Below are 19,193 nucleotides of genomic sequence, written 5' to 3' on the forward strand. Positions count from 1 at the left end.
GGGTGAGGTGCTGGGAGGCTGCCAGTTGCAGTACCTTCGGGGGAGTCTGCACCTCAGGGCTTAGCGGGGGCCTGGGAACCAGGCTGAGGAGCCCCAGCCTGGCCCACCTGGGTGCCAAGTGCTAGGTCTTGGGTAATGCATCTGCCCAAGCTCCAGAGGGCCATCCTCCCACACCCCAGCTCCAGGGGACTAACGCCAGTGGACAGAGGGGCACGATCCAGACCTGGCGTGGGGTACACAGGTGCCAAGGCCAGGGGTGGCAGCAGAGGCCAGGACTGTGCACAGCAGTGCCAGGTGTCTGGTGGCTCTGTCCTGGGGCAGTTACTGCCCCTGCTGGCACCTAAAGCTTGGACCAGGAGCTGACCTGGGCCCAAACTCCTGATTTTAGCCCCAACCAGGCTCTGATCAGGCAGGTGGCTGCCATGTCCATAGGCACACCTGTAGCAGTCCCTGGCCGGCACCCTGGGGCTGGTCACCTCTTTCCTGACCCCCAGCAGTGGTGCATGATAGGTGGGGACAGAGGCGCACCTGAGTGGGGCTAGAGTAACCACAGGCAGTGCTCCAGGTAGAGACAATGTCAAGTTTCCTACCATCCTCGGGCTGTCAGCCTTGTGCCCTGCCCGATGATGAGGACGGGGTACAGGGTGGTGGAGGGTGGCTGGTCCAGGCCTCCACCCTGTGCCACCTCACCCCGCCCAGAGGGATGACTGTCCCTCTGGTCCCCAGGGTGCCCTAGCGCCCGGCGCCCACATTTCCCACAGCCACGGCTGCAGCCCAACAGACCCAGCACACTAGACTCAGGGGGCCTGGGAGGTGGCCACTCTGTAGTTACTTTATTGCTGTTCTGCCAACAAAGACCTTTGCAGCTTGTCACTGAGCCAGCCTGGGGTATACTCTAAGTAGTGGGGTGCATCCTGCTGGGGGGTCGTGTGCTAGGGTCCCTCGAGTGGGTCAAAGCAGCAGATGGCGGAGTGGCTCACACCACAGCGGGATTGCTGGCGATCAGATGGCAGGCGGCACTTCCTGGGAATGGGTGGTCTCCTGAGAAACGTGCAGGCCCAGCGGGACCTGGAGGCAGGGCTCTGCCACAGCCCCTCCCTGGGCCTTGTGTTCCAGCCTAGCCAGCCCTGAGATTCTGACACAACTCACCGGGCCTACAAGTGCCAGGTTCCGCAGAAGGGCCAGCACCTCCTGGTTCCCGGCTGCTTCTGCCTGTGGGGGAGTATGGGGGGGCTGCTCAGGGACCATAAAGGCCCCCAGGACACCCTGCCCCTCTCCCACACCTCCAGCTCATGCACATGGGGCCCTATGTGCCCCACAGTTCCAGGCTTGGTCTGGGACAGGGAAGGGAGACAGCCCCAAGGGTTCCTTGCAGGGACAGGCATGGCAAGGGAGAGGGAGCTGGTGTATGGGTCAGGGTAGCCTTCCTGGAGGAGGCACAGGGGTACAGGGGGTGGCACACTCACGACACACAGAGCGCTGCGCCCATCATAGCCCGGCTGCTGCAGGTCGGCCCCAGCCTGCCCCCATGCCTGCAGGCCTTCCATGTCAGCCCTGGATGCCAGCCTGGGGGCAGGGAGCCGTCAGGGGCTAATGGGCACCTTCCCACCTGTGTGCCCTGCTGCCCGTTCCCATTCAAGGTTCCACACAGCTGGCCCCAAACAGCTGATCCAGCAGCGCCCCACCCTGGGCAGGAGCCTGGTTTCACCGGCGGGTGTGGCTGTGACTCAGGCGGAGGCACGCGCGTGTACATACACACATGAACACTCACGTGTACATACACACACTCACATGTGCTTGCACATATACACATCACCCTCCTCCCATCCCAGAGCCACTTCTCAAGGGCCTGGGTGAGAGGAAGGAGGTAGCAATGGCTCCGCAGCCTGAACAGGATCCTGGCTAGGAGTGCAGGGGGCCTGGCCTGGAGGGGAGGCCCCCACTCCACCCCCGGGACCTCAGCCTGGCTGGGCTGACGCTGGGCCCCCCAGGCCTGGTGACTCCCTCCTTATCAGGAGGTATCTGTGCAGCAACCCATACTGGTGCCCAGTAATTTCTGAGTGAATCACTGGTCCCTCCCAGACCCCCACCCACAACTCTCACACAGCGGCCCCCGACTGCACCCCTTGGCAGGCTGACCCACTCCAAAGCAGGGTTCCAGATGATGGTTGTAGTCCTGGCTCCCATGGAACTGGCTATGCCTCAGTTTATCCAGCTGTCAATGGAGTCATCAAGGCCTCCCTGGACTTCAGCACTGGACCAAGCCATCTCACAAATCCCCTCAAAAAGGGGTCCCATGCTCCTGGGACCCCTGCACTTCACCCCACCTCCCAGCCTGGGCCCCCATCACCAAGAAGCAGCCGTACCCTGGGGCACCAAAGACCAGTGCGGGGGAGCCAGTCTCCCCTGACCCCACATGCAGGACTGTGGGGTTTGGAGCCAGATGAGGAGAGGAGCTGGTGCCAAGGGATCAGGGTCCTCTCCTGAGGAGCAGGCGCCTCACTCCTCCCATCCGCCCTCCCCCTTCCCAGCCGGCCCAACTCCGTGGCCGCCCACTCTCTAGCCTGGGGCCCTGGCTACAGGAACAGTGACGGGCATGGGTCTCCAGCCTCTGCCCTACTTGACTCCCCCACTGCTTGAGTCCCCCGTGCAGTGTATGATTGCCACACCCACTGGACTGTCCTCTAAGCTAGGGGGCCCAGGATGTGGCAGGTAGATACTTCTGCCTGCCGCCAGGCTGGGACACAGATGGGACATGGCTATCCTGCTTGGCCCCCGTGCCCTGGCCAGCCAGTCACCTGCACCCTCACCTGCACAGCTCGGTCCCTGCATCCTTCAGGTCCTGGGGGGACAGGCAGGCCCCAGCCTTCCGCAGCAGCCTGATGCATTCCCGATGCCTGTGTGAGGAAGACTGTGCTGGGCAGCTCTGGCCGCAGATGCAGCTGCCACCTGGCCCTTTGCCCAGGCCCACACAACATATCCTTCTTAAAGTCCCACCACCTTTGTGCCCTCTGGGGCCTGTGCTGTCTGAGCAGCTCCTCCACTGCATGCCCCAGTGGTGCCCCTGGCCCATCCTGGGGACAGTGCCTGGCGGACAGTCTGCACTGGGTCTCTGCTGCACCCGACAACTGTCTTACACTCACCCTGGAGCCAGCTCTCAGCCAGGCCTGGGACCAGCTCTGGAAGCTGAGCTGTCTGCCCTGAGGGTCAGAGGGGTCAAGGCTACAGACAGAGGTCTACAGCAGTGGGCTGTCGGGACTCCAGGCCAGGGACCCAAGCAGTTTCCCAAGGTGACTCCCTGAGTTCACTTTCAGGGTGCAGTCTGCCCAGTGGGGATGGGGCACAATGGAGCTCCAGCAGGCCAAGGACAGGGTGCATCAGTGCAGTGGGGTGATCTGCTTCCAGAACCTCATACCAAGTGTAGATATACACTGTAGCTTACATGGCCACAGGGCAGCTGAGGGGGCCCTGTGCCCTCTGGCGTGGCTTGGCTTCTGGGCCACTCCAGCTCAGCAGGGCCAGGTGGGCGGCCGGGAGGAGACGGTGTACGCTCATCTCATCTCCTCCCACCCACCAGCCCCCAAGGGCACCAGACACAAATCCCTGCCCAGATCACGCTGGCCAGGCCCAGGGGTCACCCTGCAGCTCCCCCTGCTATCCTGGAAGCTTGGATCATTCCTCAAGGAACACTTAAGCCTTCCCACGACATGGCTCCCAGGGCCCTCAGCTTGAAACAGGGACCTGGGGTGCTGGGCTTGGATCCCTGGCCTCAGTGACTGGGTCTGGGGAACTTGGGTAGGGCTGGATGACCTGCTGTCAGACAGGCGTGACTGCAGTGTCACAAAGCCAAGACAGTTTCTGCATCCGAGCATATGGAGGCCACGGGGAACAGTACCAGCCCGCAGCACAGCCACATGCTCTCCCAAGGACTTGTGAGGATGCCCTCTGCACCTACTCCAGGCCTGGGGTCAGGGCCACTGCAGGGGCCTCCTGCCAAGGCCGAGGCACCACAGGAGAACCTCTGGTGGGGGGGAATCTCTTTCCCTGGCTCCTCCCCAGGGCCTGCAGGGCCTGTGGGTGAGCAGGGAGGGATGGGCAAGGCAGGGATTTGCCACACAGGGGCCTCACACCCTGCTACACTCCTCAGGCTCGGCATCCCGGGAGCCTGAGCCCAACAGCTGTACCCCTGCTGGCTCTGGCCTATCCTAGCGTACAGACACAGCGGTGGGCTCAGGAGCCCCAGGAGCCTCCTGCACTTTTCCAGTGGCTCCCCTTTTCTAAAACTACCCTGCCTGGATCAGCTTGGAGGTCACTTCCTCTACAGGGCCCTCCTGATCACCCCAGTCAGGCCACCTGGTCTGTTCACACAGAGCAGGTTCCCCTAACAACACATCCATCACAGTGCACAGCCCCAGGTACCTGCCCTGTACAGCCAACAGCAGTGGGCTGAGGCCGTCTCGGTCTCGGGCATTGACATCCATGCCTCTGTGCAGCAGCATGGTGACCACGCCATCACGCCCATTCCGAGCAGCCACATGCAACAGGGTTTGGCCATTAGAGTCCTTTAGGCGCAGGTCACTGCCCTGGGAGACACAAGGGCAGGCCACACTAAGAGAGGGTGGGGAGGGGGTCTGGGTGCATTGATGCTGGGCAGACACCATGCAGGGCTATCAAGGACAGAAAGGGCATCCACCCACGGTGGGTCAGCACCCCCAGCCCACGCTGGGGAGGGGCCGGTACTGCGGGGCTCACCAGCTCCATAAGTGCCTGCAGAGCCTCGAGTTCACCAGCATGGGCCAAGGCCAGGGCCAGGCTGGGCATCACGGCGTCCTGCACCGAATCTTCCTCCTGGGAGAATGACAGCACAGTCTGGGCCTGTGCCGTGCAATGGGGCCCTGGCACCCTGGGCCAAAGGCAGCAAAGTCCACCCCAAAGGGAAAATGCTGGGACCATACACCCCAGGCCCCACTACCCCACCCAAGATCTGTGTGAGCCGACACCCTGGAGCAAAGGTCCAGATGCAGGGCCACCACCTGGGTCTATCCCCAGTAGGAGTGACCCAGCCTGCCACCCCTTCTGAGTCCATTTCCTCTTCCAAATCCTTGCTCCAGTGAGTGAGTGGGAAGGGTGTGGATTAGCAAAAGAAAAGGGTGACGACCACCCAGGGGCACCTCAAGCCTCTTGAAGGTGGGTCTTTTCAAAGGCCCAGCAGCACCACCCCTCCAACCTTATGGCCCAGTCTGGTCACAAAGCTGCTGGCAGCTGGCTATTCCAAGGTCACACCCTGATGACAGGCCACACACTCCAGTTCCTCTGCTCTATTATAACACACTGGCCTGGCAGGAAGATCACAGAACTGCCCTGATAGCTCTGCCAGGGATGGAGCCCGGCAGGCCCCAGGCACAGTGCTGTGCCCCAGCTGGTCCGGGTCCGCACTTGCCCTCCTGCTCTGGACACCCAGGCGTGGGGAGGGATGCTCAGAAGAGGGTGCATCTACAAGGGGCGCTGCACAGTGGAGACCAGGGTCTCAGAGGCCAGAGGCCCCAGGCCCCAACCCTTCACACCCAAGTCCTGTGCAGAGGAACCTGCACCTTGGGCTCCCAGGGCCCCTGTGGGTCTCCCTCCTGGTGGACAGGGCTGAATGAAAGTGGCCATGGGCTGGCTCGTCCTGTAGGGCCCGTGGCCTGCCGCTCCAGAGGTGCTGCCACAGTCCATACCGCATACCTGGCAACCGAACAGACTAAAGAGCCGGGCGACACCTTGCCCCAGTGTGCTGCCCGGCGGAGAGGACTGGTGCAGGTCTGCCGTGGGCAGTGTCATTTCCCCGCGAAGATCCTTGGCCAGCAGCTGGAGGACACAGAGGACCCTGGGCTCAGCTGTGCAGCTCAGGACGCCACCCTTGGGGCGGCCTCTGAGACCCACACTCAGCCCTGCGAACTCAGCACCGACCAGCAGCCCAGGGATCTGAAGGGCGGGGCAGGAGAGAGCTCCAGGGAGGCTCTGGGCCTGTTTGTCTAGAACTTGAGGTTCCCCAGAGAAAAAGGGGGGTCCCCGAGCCAGGTTGGGCAAGGACAGGCATTGCTGGCTGACATGTGCGCATGCGCAAACCCCGGAGCCTGTGCGCACACAGCGGACTGCGCGTGTACCTCCTGCCTGCGCTCCAGGCTCAGCTCCGGCAGGCCCAACACGTAGGACAGCTTAGCCAGCGCGGCCTCTGAGGTCATGTCTAAGCCGGACACGATGTTGGCGCCCGCCTGCAGGGAGGGGAATGGGGTAGCTGTCACAGCCCAGGCCTGGCCTGCACCCTCCCACACCTCCCAGCCTCGGCTTCCAGCTCTCACCAAGCTCGTGGCATAGCCCGGGGTCACAGACCCCCGCAGGCACTGGCTGCAGTTGACCATGATGAGGCCGCGCTGGGCCGCGGCCCGCAACTCCTGCAGCAGGTCGGGCTTGCTCGGCCCGTTGCCAGAGCCGAAGGTCTCCAGGACCACGCCCTTGAGCGGGGGCTGCAGGAATGCCCGGACCTGTGGGACGCAAGCGCGTGGGGACGCTGCTGAGGGCCTTGCTTTCTTCTCCAGTCGCGGGGGAGCCAGGGCCTGTTCTGTGCCTGTTGTGTGGCTCTGAGATCAGCTGTGGGCAGCCCCAGGTCACACAGAGAATGGGTTCCCTATCTAGTGACCCCTCATCCCGTGAGGCAGGACCTTGTACCCTGGACATGTGCCAAGGGGTGGCAGACAAGGAGAGGGAGCCACAGGCTGGCCAGGGCGCTCTGTCTGCCCCAGTAGCAGGGGCGGGAGCGCTGGCACAGGGCTAGGAGGCTGTGCTGATGGGCATGCAGGATTCCTGACTCCTTATTGGCTGGGCACTGGCCTTGCCTGTGTCCCAGTGGGAGAACACAGGGCTTTGAGTCCCATCAGCAGCTTAGAAACCAGGGCCTGGCCTGAATCCTAAGGCCACTCCCGACACAGTTCCTAGGTCCCAGAGGAGGTGGGGGCTACGGCAAGGAGGGCACAGGGCAGTGCCCACTGCGGATGGGAAGGGCCCGGGGCAAAGGGAAGCCGAGACTTAGCAGGTGGGGCTTCCCTGTGGAGCCTAGATTCCAAGTGGGGGCTGAACTAGCTGGCCGGCTGGGGAGCGCGCGGGTGTGGGAGCATGCTGGCACCCTTGGGGTACAGAGCAGGGCAGGCCTACCAGGGAGGCCGGGATGCCAGGGTAGAGGCGCAGCAGTGCCACGTCGTGCTCCATGTTGCTGTGCACCACCAGCGGGTCCTTCCAGTTGACCTTGCGCACCAGGTCCCAGGCAACTGAGGACAGAGAGGGGCTGGGTATGAGATCCCCGTGCCCAGGGGCAGCCTCTTTCCCCAACTTCCTGCCAGGGCAGATCCTCCCAGCCCCACTCACCAGGCCAGTGCCAAGAGCCCAGGGGGCAGGGGTGCAATAGCATGCAGTGGTGACTTGGGCCCCCACCTCCTCTGGGACCCAGGGATGGTGTCAGGAGTGGCCTTTAGGATTCAGGCCAGGCCCTGGTTTCTGAGTTGCTGATGGGACCTGAAGCCCTGTGCTGTCCCACTGGGACACAGGCGAGGCCATCACCTGGCTGATAGGGCATCAGTAAGCCTGCGTGCTCATCAGCACAGGAGGAGTGTGAAGGGGACCCCCCCAACCAGGAGGCCTGGCTGTGCCTGGCAGGCCAAAGGGGAGGGCACAGCCATCCAGGCACATGCAACAGCAGCACAAAGGCTGCTGTGCCAGGTTCCAGTGCCCCCCTCGCTGGGCACCTACTGTGCCCACTGCCCACCAAGTGGATGCGTGAAGGAAGGCTGTCTCAGACCCTCTCACATTTAGGAAAGGAAGCCTCCAGTCAGGTGGCCCAGAAGTGCCAGAGGCCTTGTCCTTCCCCTGCCTGCCTGCACCCCAGACCATACACTCTGGGGCTCTGCAGCAAATGGCAAGGGGTCAGTGCCTCTTAGTTTTGGCCAAGCAAAGGACCTCGAGGCTGACACAGGAAGCCTGACCTGACCCTGGTGGTGCCCAGTGAGGTGGACGCTGGAGACTCCACCTGCACTAAATGGCCCCAAAGGGATCCTCAGGGCCAGGCCCACACAGGGAAACTGAGACCAGGCAGGAGCAAGGCAGTGTCAAAACCTGCTGGGCCGGCTGACATCAGTGCAGCAGGCGGGGCACAGGCTCCCACACACCTGCAGCGCACTGTGGGGGCAACCAGGCTAGGGCTCAGGGTGCCAGGGTCTGGGTCGGCCTCCAGGGGGCCAGGTAAGGGCCACCCTGTAACTGGCTGGGTGCTTCCTTCCCACAGGCATGTAAGTGCATCTGCCTCTGGCCCTTGTTCTAAGAGCCATTCCCATTTAATGGAGAGGAAGAGGCCATTTTGGATACGCCAGGCAGGGCCTCAGCATCTCGAAGCCCTCAGCATGCAGAGGGAGCTGGCATCAGTGTGGAGTGCTTGTGGGACTTATACCAGCAGATGAGGCTGGGGTGGGGTTACGGCTGCCGAGGGGGTGATGAGGAGACTGAAGCCCATCTGGTGGCCACCGCCTGGGAACAGATTCTATGAAATCCCCAGGTCTTGAGGCCAGGAATGGACACAGTGGGATAGAGGGCAGCTCTAACCAGGCCAGGCCCATGCAGCACAGTCCGTAAAGCCCCTGGCCTGTCTCTCTAAAGCAGGGAACGCTGCAGGAGCAGAACTCGTGGCCAATACAGCTCCAGCACATCTGGGAGGAGAGCGGCCTGCCCTGTACCAAGGAGGGCGCTGGGCTCAATGCATGGTCGACACAGCCCAAGGCCCCACCTGTGGCTACCAGCTGTGTCCCCTTCCCCCCTCCGCTACTCCAGGCCTCTCAGGCTGGGCAGACTTCAGGCAGAGGCAGGGCCTGGGGGTGAGGACGTGACTACCCTTCCATCCTGGTCACTGTCACCAGGCTCCCAGAACTATGCAGAGATGGCAGGGAGCTCCCGGGAGGTCACACCCGTGCTGTGTCTTGGGAGGGGGCCTGGTTTGCCGCCCCCCCAGCTTGCCCCCCTCAGAGGCCCCAGCTGCCACACCCTGGGCTGAGCCTGGAATTTCTCAAGGCAGTGTCAAAACCTGCTGGGCCGGCTGACATCAGTGCAGCAGGCGGGGCGCAGGCTCCCACACACCTGCAGCACACCGTGGGGACAACCAGGCTAGGGCTCAGGGTGCCAGGGTCCGGGTCGGCCCCCAGGTGGCCAGGTAAGGGCCAGCTGCCCTGTCGGGAGGGGTCAGAGGTGCTGGGCTCTGAGCATAGCGGAGGCCTGGGGTCCAGGCCATTGGCCTCTCGGCCCACCCAGGTGAGGTATGGCTCAGTGCCCATGGGGAGCTGACCTAGAGGGCAGCACTCATTCCCTGGGCAGCAGGACCAGCTCACATAGGTGCCCCCAGGAGGCCTTTGGCCCGCTGGGCACTGTTAGGCATACAGACACTCCTGGAAGGAGCTGGGAGGAACATGGGGAAGGGGGTGCAGGTGAGAGCCCCAGGACAGAAGTGGGGCTCAGGTCTGCCTGACAGCAGACAGGCTCTAAGGGCCTCCCCGCCCCAGGTTGCTGCCCAGCCACCTGGTCAACCGACCAGCCACTTGGGTTCAAGCAGCCCCCCAGCACCATGCCTGCAGAAACCCAGCTGGGGCAGGGAATCGAGGCTCCGGATGCCCTTGTGTGGTAGCCAGCACAGTGGGGGCTCTGAGGCCAGGCCCCAAGGGGGGGCCCTCGGACAGGAGGGCAGGACAAGCCCTGTGGTCAGAAAGCAGTGGGGCCCAGGCAGATCTGGGCTGCCCTCAGGACCAAGGCCCTTGCAGGATCTGCCTTGTGGGTGGATGGGAGAGCGGGGTGGGGTAAGAGGGCAGCTCTGCACCAGGGCAAGGAGGGCTGGCCAGGCTCCCTGCGGACAGGAAGCCTGACGAAACAGCCCCACGAGGACAAGAATAGCCAAGCACCCACGGGTCCAGAGCACAGAGAAGAGTGGACCACATAGCCACAGTGGTCACTGAGGATTACCTGGTGTGGGCCCACGTGATGGACAGGACATGCAAGAGGCAGAGCCCCAGATCTGCCCTCCAGGGCCCACCCTGAGGACACCCCTCTACCCACCCGCCACCCCCCCTCCGTGCCAGGAGTCCCCCAGGCCCCTGGCACCAGCTCCTCCCAGTTATCACCCACTCCCTGGCAGGCTTACTTGTGACATCCGCGCCCACAGTGGCTAGTGGGGACAGATTGGGGGAGCAGAAGGCCTCAAACTTCTGGGAGTCCACCTTGGTTACCCGGTTTCCCCGAAACAGCTGACTGTTCATAAACAGGCAGACCTAGGAGGTGAGGAGCAAGTCCACACGTCTGCGACTGGCATGCAAATGCCCAGGACACAGAGACACCAGGTTAACAGCAGTGCCTCTGGGCAGCGAGATGGTCCTTGGCTTGTCTGCTTTATCTCCTTCCCAAAGTTTCATTTTCATGTTTCTGAGGACCGAACCCTGGGCCCGCAACCCTCGCCGCTTTGTATTCTGGACAGTCTAGCTAAGTGGCTAAGTTGCCCAGGCTGGGCTTGAACTTGTGATCCTCTTGCCTCAGCCTCCCATAGTGCTGGGATTACCAGCCTGCACCACCTTGCCTGGCTCTCAGGTGTTTGCCAGTGGCCTTGTGTTAGTCATAAGGCAAACCAGAAACTTGACAGGACCCTTATCTGTGGTCCTGAGTGCCACACCCACAAATCCTCAGCTTGTGGGCTGTACACCCAGCCACAGCACCCGTTTCCCCCATTGATGTAAGCCATGCCCAGGAACTGGGTACCTCAGGGATGATGTATTGGCCGGCCACAAGCAACGCCCCCAGCAGGTTTTCCCGGGCGTCATTCCACAGCACACGGATTGGCACCTGGGGAGAGCCGGGGAGGTAGGCTGAGGCAGGGCAGCACAGGCAGGCTGGGAAAACTCCTCTCCAGAAAACGCCCCAGGGTAGAGGCAGCCAGGATCTCTGGAGAGGGGAGCTCCCACCTCCAAGGCTGCCAACAGTGGTCCCCACACCAAGTGCCACAACCCACGGGCCCTGCCCTGTGCAGGCCAAGCACCTGGCCCAGCTGCCCCACCACCTGATGGCCACCAGGACCATCTCTTGCCAAGCCCCACACAGGTCCCTCCAGCAGGCCCTCCAGCAGGTCCCTCTGGACCCTCTGCTGCATCAGGTCAGGGTGAGAGGAAGGGGCGTCATGTGCCAGGCACCCTGGGTGGCATCAGAGGATGTCCACACTCCCTGACTGGCAGCACACGGCAGGAGCTGCTCAGATGCAGGGCACAGCGGGAAGCCAGGCCCCAGCTCACCCCCGGGAAGCCACTTCCTGGTACCTGGGCGCCAGTGAGGATGACTGGTTTGTGCAGGTTTTCCAGCATGAAGGACAGCATGGAGGCCCCAAAGGCCATGGTGTCGGTGCCGTGGATAACCACAAAGCCTTGGTACTGCTCATAGTGCCTCTGCAGGAGAAGTGTGCTCAGGGCAACCCGCGGGCAGGGGCTTGGGCAGCCACTGAGCCCAGTGCAGATGAAGGGGCTAGGGCTCCCTGCCTGGAGCCCAGGGCCCTATGATTCCCGAATCCCTGCATCCCAGTGGCTGGCTTGGGGCCTGAGACTGTGGGGCCTGGGGAAGGGGGCTCCTAATGCTCCTGGAAGGTAGGAGCTGCCCCCAGACTGGCTGCCAGGACCTCCCAGGCAGGGGTGACCAGAAGGGGGCTCCCAAGACCCCTCCATCCACTGGAAAGACGGCATGGACACAGGTGACCAGCACAAGGCAGGTGGTCTGGGAGGCTGCGAAGAAGTGAACCCAGCCAGGGACTCTGGCCACTAAGCAGGCACAGATGGCCCTGCGGGATGCCCCTGGCTACCACCTCATAGCAGGCAGCTGGCATAGGCTGTGGCAGCCAGGGACACTGTTCTGAGATGACAGGGACCGCTCCTGGCCCACCAGTCTGGCAACCAATAGGGGACAGGAGCCACAGCAGGGCAGTGCGCCCTCTGGTGGCCATGAGAAGCCCCAGCTGCAGGCTGAGAAGGCCGGGGTGAGGCTACTCTGACCTCCAGGCAGGGACATAGGGCGCCTCCCAGGGCTCAGCAGGGCAGCCAGATCTGGGCCCACAGAGCTAGTCCTCCTGGACCAGCACAACCCACCTCCCTACAATACACTGCTGTGCTGCCTGAAGGCTGCCCCCTCCCCCGGCCTCAGGTGTCCTGGCCCCTCATTCCCAAAACGAAGACAGTCAGGGTCGCACTGTCCCAGGTGGACCTCAACTGGGGCTGGAGTTCGGGGTGTAACCAGGGACCCCATACCACTGGTCCGATCTTGAACTTGTGATCCTCCTGCCTTCTGAGTAGCTGGGATGACACCACACCCAGACAGCAAGGGAGTTTTCAGGGAGGCAGGTGGGAATGGGGCTGATGGATGGGAGGGTGGGCTTGTGCAAGAGCTGGGATTGGGGAGGCCGGAGGGCAGCTGGCCATGGCACACAGCACCACAGACTGCTACAACCTGAGTGGGTTCCCTGGTCTCCAGCCCACTAAGATGGCCACACAGCTGGGAGAGGGCCAGTCACACAGAGCCTATTGGTGCCCTGGCAGCTGTGCCCATCCTGTCCTGCATCAGCCAGGCCAAACCAAGCATAGGAACAGACCGGGCCAGCTGCCAGGCTGCTCCCTGACAGGAAAGCAAGTGGCTCAGCACCTGCCCTACCCCTGCTTGGGGTGAGCGCCTGGGTGTTGCCCTGCGGTGCCCAGGACTGGGCCTCTCAGCGGGGGGCCCACACCTCCCTCACCCTGCAGCCCTACCTCTATGATCTTGGCTATGCGAATCCAATCATCGATGGTCATGTCGCTGGAATCCAAGAGGGGCTGGCACTCCAGCACCGTGTAGAGGACCCTGGGGCCGTGGCTGGCAGGGCTGCAGGAGGCAGAACACAGGTTCCTGCTCTGGTCCCTCAGGATCCGGAATTCCCTGGGTGACTGCTAGGGGTCCACACATTGCAGGCCGCAGGGCCCTGACTACAGGACTCCCTTCCATTGGTACGGAGGGGTGACGGCGTGGGCTGGGACAGGCTATCCCCAAACAATGTCCCCTTCCACACCTGCAGGTAGGCGACAGGACCAGCCCAGGGGGAGGTCACTCGGGGAGAGCAGCTGGGGTGAGGACAACTCACAGCCCAGCCCCTGGTTGGCCCCAGACACAGGAGGGAAAGGCCCAGTGTAGCCGGGACTCTGGGTGGGCTCCAGCTCCAGACAGGGCTGTTCTCTCTGGGTGTGTGGATGGAAGCCATCACCCAGCCCTTGGGGGTGGAAGCTGTCACCTCCTACTGGTGCACTGGTGGAAGCTGTCGGAGGTCACATCCACCACCCTGAGAACCTCAGGACCAGCCCATCTTGCCCTCCAGACAACCTGCAGCCCGGGGAGCCCCCACTCACGGCAGCGCCAGAGCATGGTCAGGGAGGCCCTGGGCCTGGGCGAACTCCTTGTCATGGAACATGGGCAGGGTCCGCAGCAGAGTGACCAGGCCTGGGCCGGGGACGAGCACTGTGGGCAGCAGGGAGATGCAGTCATGGTGGGGTCAGAGGGGCTGCCACAGCTGGGGCTCCAGGCGGAGGCGATCCCCCAGAGATCAACTGCCATCCCGGCCCGGATGCCATGGCCTCCTCCCTTGGAGCTGATAGAGAATCTTCTGCAACCCAGATAGTTCCCCGAGCACCGCCACCACTCTGCCAGGTCCCACTTGGCCTGCTCCCCATCTCCAGTCATCCACACTTCTGACCAAGCGAGGTCCGCCAGTCTGTCTCACAGGCAGCCCCAGCACTCTACCCCACCTCCCCACACTGCGCTGCTGTGCTGCCCGAATGTGCTGCCCTCAGGCCTCACTAGCAGGAGCCTCAAGGCCCAGCTCCGGACACCACCTCCAGGAAGCCCTTCTCTGCTCCTCACAGCTGAACTCCAACCCGATTGAGACCTCCCAGCAGCCAAGGTCCTCAGACCTCGGTCCCTGAGCTCCGGCTGCCTCTGCCGTGCCAGGTTTGGCCAGGCGTTTGATCAGACAAGCCCCTAGTCTCTCTCTTCCTCTGTCGCCCTCTCTCTCTCCAGCCTGCTCCCTACATGCGTTTTCCTCTCCCCTGCAAAGTCAGAGACAGGCCCGTATGATTCTTGTGCTTTTCAGACTCCAGCACCAGTCTGGAAAAGCACCCCTGCGAAGGTGGCTTCCCTTTAGCCTCTGACCAGCTGCAAAGACGTGTGCCTTGCTCAGCAGCTTGCGTTTACAGCTTCGGGTCCTAACTGGAGATGTCCACCCTCCCGCACCTCTCCCTGCACCCCAGTGGGGGAACCGTGCACCTTGCATCCTGCCCCTGCCTCTTCGAGTCCCAGCCTCGCCACATCTCCAGACCTGAAGCCCAAGCTCTGGCCTCTTCCTGCGATACGGCGTGGCTAAGCTTCCTGCTAGACAATGGCTCTTGGTGGCCAGAGCACAATACTTCTGATTTTTCCATTTTACAAATAATTGACAGGAGATGGAATTCACTTTATTTCTTGACCGCCGAGTTATATTAGGTAACCCTAATTGTCATTCTTGCTTGCCACCACTCTTGTCTTTTGTAAATCGCTTTAGGATATTGCTCTAAAAGGATGTTTTACTCTCGGGGACAAAGTCCTGCATTTGTGTTTCATGCGTGTCACAGGTGGTCTCTCTGAGCCTGTCTTGACTCCTGACTGCTGAGGTTTTAAATCTTAGACTGTGCTAAGGAGAACTTGTGTTAGAGCACCATCTAGTGGACTTTGATAAAATTCTGTAAAATGGGTCTTATGAAATCTCGGGCTTTTATTCGTCCCCTATAGAAATACTACAGCCAAATAGTGGTTACTCTGCCAGCCAGTAATCACCTGTAGGGAAGATGCCACCCTCAAGGCAGAGGACAGGGTTCTCCAGTACCCCTGGGAAATTCCCACTGATACCAGTGCGCAGTAGAATGCTGACCAAACAGAAAACCGAACTCCTTTCTGGAGACAGAGCTCTGATGACGCAGAACTGGTGCAGACCAAAAGGACAGCTGAGGGCATAGCTGGGCAGCTCTCCAGCAGAGACTAAAGTCCCTTGGCGGAAACCAGCTCTGCACAGCGTGGAAGGATCACTAGCAGACAGTCTCCACTTATCTGCCTGTCTGCCTGCACCACCAAGGAGGGCAAAAGGCAACTCTCGGGGACCATCGGGCACCTGTGCCTCAGAGCAGCCCACAGTAGTGCAGTCGGAGCCCTTTCCCAGGCCTCCTTCAAGGCTCGAGCTACAGGTCTGGACTCCTCTGTACTAGGGAGCTAGAGGGCCTAATTCTTCTCCTCCTTTCCATGCCGTACGCACCCCCTTCGCTCCCCTGCCATGCCAGTTCCCCTCAACACCCCTCACTCCACACCCTCCTGCTACCACGAATCACCTGGAGACACAGGAGCTGCCACAGAGATCGAGACACTTAGTGCCTGGTGCTCATACACACAGCAGAACCACAGTGCCCATGTGTCCCCAGCCCACAGCCCACACTTGGCCCTGCATGCAGCTCGGGGGAAAAAATCTCCAGCCTGCAGGGCAGACCCCGTCACCCCACCCCGTGCCACAGGCCCCCCGGCCACACCTGTCAAAGTGTGCGTGTGCATGCACACAGACACACGCACACGCACACTGACTGTACTGCATCACCACCCTGCTCCCTGCTGCTGCCGTCTGTGGCCGTCTGCCTCCATGAGTGAACTGATCCACACCCAGCCGGAGCCCAACCCGGCCCCCGCCTGCCAAAGGCCACTGCTGCCCCCATAACCTTTGTTCACGCACTTGCCCAACTCCCACTCGCCACTCTGCCACACGCCCAGTCTGGCTGCTGCTCGATGGTCTTCCTGCTCCTCTGCCCAACCTCTCCCAGATCAGCCGCTATCTGAGCTCTTTCTCTTCAGACTCTTCAAATCCTGTTTCTCCTATACCCCGAAAGTTAACTTAAAACCCCTTGATTAAAAATACCCTTCCCTCAAAGAGGTTTGGTTATAAAGCTCACCGTGATTTGCCTTTAACAAGAAATGACAGCTATTAAAAAACAAATTACATTGTGTTTTACATCTGCTAACTAAGATCGGGAGAATTAATCTTCTCTGCTGAGTATGCACCAGCTGAAGTTTAGAGACCAGGACTAGGAGACAACTGGGCTGAGAGGATGGCCAGCACTCTGGCCCTGGCCCTCCGAGGTCAGCAGAGCCCCAGATATGAGAGAACTTTCCAACAGGACCCTGCAAGTCTGGCTCGTTACCCATCTCCAGAGCAGGGAGACTGATGGCCAGGAGGCAGACCTGCAAGATGTGACTGTGCCCAAGGAGGGTCGCCAGCAGAAAGGTCTGTCTGTGACCCGTCTTGGCAGTTGATAGCTACAGGAGTGGAGGGTTCTGTTCACGGTTCCAGGAGTGAAGCTTCAAGAGGTTTTCTGACCTTGACAGATAGCAAAAGGTCAAGATAATGAACACATCGGGCCTTAAACATCTGGCAGAAAAGTACAATAAAAAAGATAAACTTTTGCCATCTGTCTATATGTCCTCCAAAATAAGTTATATACTGTAAGACACTTTGGTCTCTCTCTCTCTCCTAAGTGTGTGTATGTGTGTATATATATACAAATATATTCCTCCAAAATCAGATGACAGCAGACATTCTAACAACAGTATTCTCATCTTACTATGAAAGATGAATGTGTATACATTCCTGATCCTTCTAATATCTCTGTGGCTATTCAGATATTAGATGACAGATCAGGGCCATATTAGATTCTAAAGTTCCCTGGACCTTCTCCTCACCTCCTTATGGAAGCTTACTGCTGAGTCTTCCTAGTAAAACACTGTTTATTATATCCGTAACAGTCTCGTTGATTTCATTGTTCGGCTCACACTTATTTAACTGGTCTTTGGCCTTATCTATACTACAACTGCGTAAGAGCCAGACCTCAAGATAAGCAACCAAAACCGAACCCATGTGCTCCCAAGAGACGAAATAAAGAAGAACCCTGGCCTGGTAAAGTCTAGTCGACATGGGTCACCTCGGGAGACAGCCACGGCCCAGGTCATCACCGTGCTTGCACGCCCGCCCACCCACCACTCGCTTCCTCTTAGATCAGTATTATTCAGTCAGCTCACAGGACCCCTCTGTCAGTTGAGCATTTCTCTTCTTCTTCTTCTCTGGCCTCACCCAAAGCCCCGCTGCCTCCCCAGAGTTGGACCTTAGGGTCTGGGATACGTCCTCGCCTTCCTCCCTGGTTCTCAACCAGACACCTCTTGCCATCCCAGTGAAGCCAGGCAGCCGCATGGCTCCCAGCGCCAACACCCAGCTCCCATCGGCTCTGAAGGAACTGAAACCAGTTACCTCTCGCCTGCTCCGACACCCCAGTTCCCAGCACCCCGCCCTCCTATCTTCTATCTCCCCATTACCGAGTCCTAGATTTCAAAGACGCCTTCTTTACTCTTCCCGCGCACCCCGCCCCTCTTCACCTCTACTTCAGTCAGACCCGCTCTCTCCTTTCCTGCAGCCCGTCTCATGGACCTTCCGCAGGGGTCTCAGGGCTCCTCCCCGCAGCAGGCTGCTGCCTGCACCACCCTCCTTCTCTCATTCAGGCCCTGTCTTTTTGGACCCTGTCGCAGTTCTTACAAGACCACATCCAAACAGTCACTAATGGGCAGTAGTGGCTCTTCTCCTCCCCAAGGGCTGCTTCCTGCTAGGGTGCCCACTCTGCACACGGGACACGTAGGCAGCGGGCATAAGAAACAGTGTCCATCTCCCTTCTTTTTCCTTTCTGTTTGTCACAGTAAAAAGACAGGATGTAAGGTGTGATTCAGATGTGACTCTCTGGGTACCCAAGCTGCCTGCCAGCAGAGGCACTGTTCCCAGCTCAGCACTGGTGCCTGTGGCCAATAGAAGACGTGATAAAGAGGTAAGATGCAGCAGGCTGCATCCCACGGCCCAACATTCACGCCACCGGACACTTCAGGACCTCACCCGCTGAGGCACGGGACACCCAGAGAGCTTTGCCCACTGACGTTTACTGAGATCTTCCTGCCCGTGCCCTTGCCTTCTTACTAACCCTAGAAGGAGCCCACTTGGCTTTAGTCCCTGCCGACAGCCGTCCACCCTCTGTCTGCCTGCGCCCAGGTACAGTGAGCACCACGCCACGCTGCCCCCACACGGCCTGGTGGTCTGGGGCAGCCTCTGCCTCCCACCGCTCCTCACAGTGACTGATCAGCAAGGCAGAAGCTCGAGCTGGTTCTGAGGAGCCTGGCCAGGCCCAGAGTGGAAGATGGGACAGAATTAAGCCCAGGCTCATCTTCCAGGAGGAGGGCACACCAGGGGAAGGTGTCATTCTCCAGCTGCGGTGTGCACGTGTGGCTGGCAGGGGCCTAGATGTCCAGCGCAGGGCTGGTGGCAGAGGGCAGCTGGGGCTGTAGGGCAGATAGAGGTGGGCAGGGCAGCGGAGGTGCCAGCTGAAGGGCGGCCCACCCACAGAGGCAAGCTGGCGGGCCCAGAGGGCGCAGGGCAGCAGGGCAGAGCCGACCTTGGGCTCAGGGACTCCCCGGCTCCAGCACCTGTGGGATTCGCAAGGCCGCTAGGGGGCGAAGCTCCTCCGACTCACCCCCGCCCTTGCTCTGCATGCCCAAAGTGCCGCCAGTGTAGATGAGCAGCAGGTGCCTCTCGGAGCCTGATGCGCGCGCCATGCCTGCGGCTAAGCCACTGAGAGGACCTGGACTGGCGACTTTGTAGCCTACGGAGAGGGCCGGGCCCAGAAGCAGCGGGGCGGAGCCTGCCCGGCAGGCGACTGGGGCAGGAGGAGGGATCAGGACCCAGCGGGGGCGGGGTGGGGCACGCCTGGTGACTCAGGCTTCCCCTTTCAAAGGTCCAGGTCCCTACACTTCACCTCCTTACTTGGGGCCTGTGTCAGGTGGATCGTGGCTGGTGCACCTGGCCAAGCAACGCTACACACCCCGTGGAGGGAGAGGGCCGGGACCCAGGGTACCCTCCAAGGAGGGCACACCCGGACACCCGGACCGACTTCCTCCACTGCCCGACTCCGCCAGCAGAGCCTGCGCCAGAACCCCAGGTCTGCTCCTCAGCGTGGCCAGAGACGGGGGAGGGGGGG

General features: G+C 61.0%; 1 protein-coding gene across 1 annotated transcript; it reads right to left on the reverse strand.

Moving 5' to 3' along the window:
• Positions 1–797: 797 nt before the first annotated feature.
• Aspg (asparaginase) lies at positions 798–18,848 on the reverse strand. The gene is made up of 16 exons (XM_003463138.5): positions 18,690–18,848; positions 13,467–13,575; positions 12,837–12,948; positions 11,367–11,492; positions 10,816–10,899; positions 10,208–10,334; positions 7,192–7,304; positions 6,342–6,524; positions 6,147–6,254; positions 5,725–5,847; positions 4,753–4,848; positions 4,420–4,583; positions 2,811–2,897; positions 1,467–1,566; positions 1,150–1,212; positions 798–1,023 (listed from the first exon to the last, which is right to left on the reverse strand). Exons 1-16 carry the CDS (start codon positions 18,769–18,771, stop codon positions 1,003–1,005), a joined length of 1,698 nt encoding a protein of 565 aa, XP_003463186.3. The 5' UTR covers positions 18,772–18,848; the 3' UTR covers positions 798–1,002.
• Positions 18,849–19,193: the final 345 nt, after the last annotated feature.

Source organism: Cavia porcellus, unplaced genomic scaffold (genome assembly GCF_034190915.1).
Source record: "Cavia porcellus strain 051 isolate PalLab524CR breed Dunkin Hartley unplaced genomic scaffold, mCavPor4.1 scaffold_31, whole genome shotgun sequence".
In the NCBI taxonomy this organism is placed as follows: Eukaryota; Metazoa; Chordata; class Mammalia; order Rodentia; family Caviidae; genus Cavia; species Cavia porcellus.

Excerpts from the sequence above, each read along its gene's own strand:
- Aspg (XM_003463138.5), bottom strand. The coding sequence starts at position 18,771 with ATGGCGCGCGCATCAGGCTCCGAGAGGCACCTGCTGCTCATCTACACT. Across the intron at positions 6,255-6,341 it reads CGGGCTATGCCACGAGCTTG|GCGGGCGCCAACATCGTGTC; the intron begins GTGAGAGCTGGA and ends CCCTCCCTGCAG. Across the intron at positions 1,024-1,149 it reads ACCTGGCACTTGTAGGCCCG|GAAGTGCCGCCTGCCATCTG; the intron begins GTGAGTTGTGTC and ends ACCCATTCCCAG.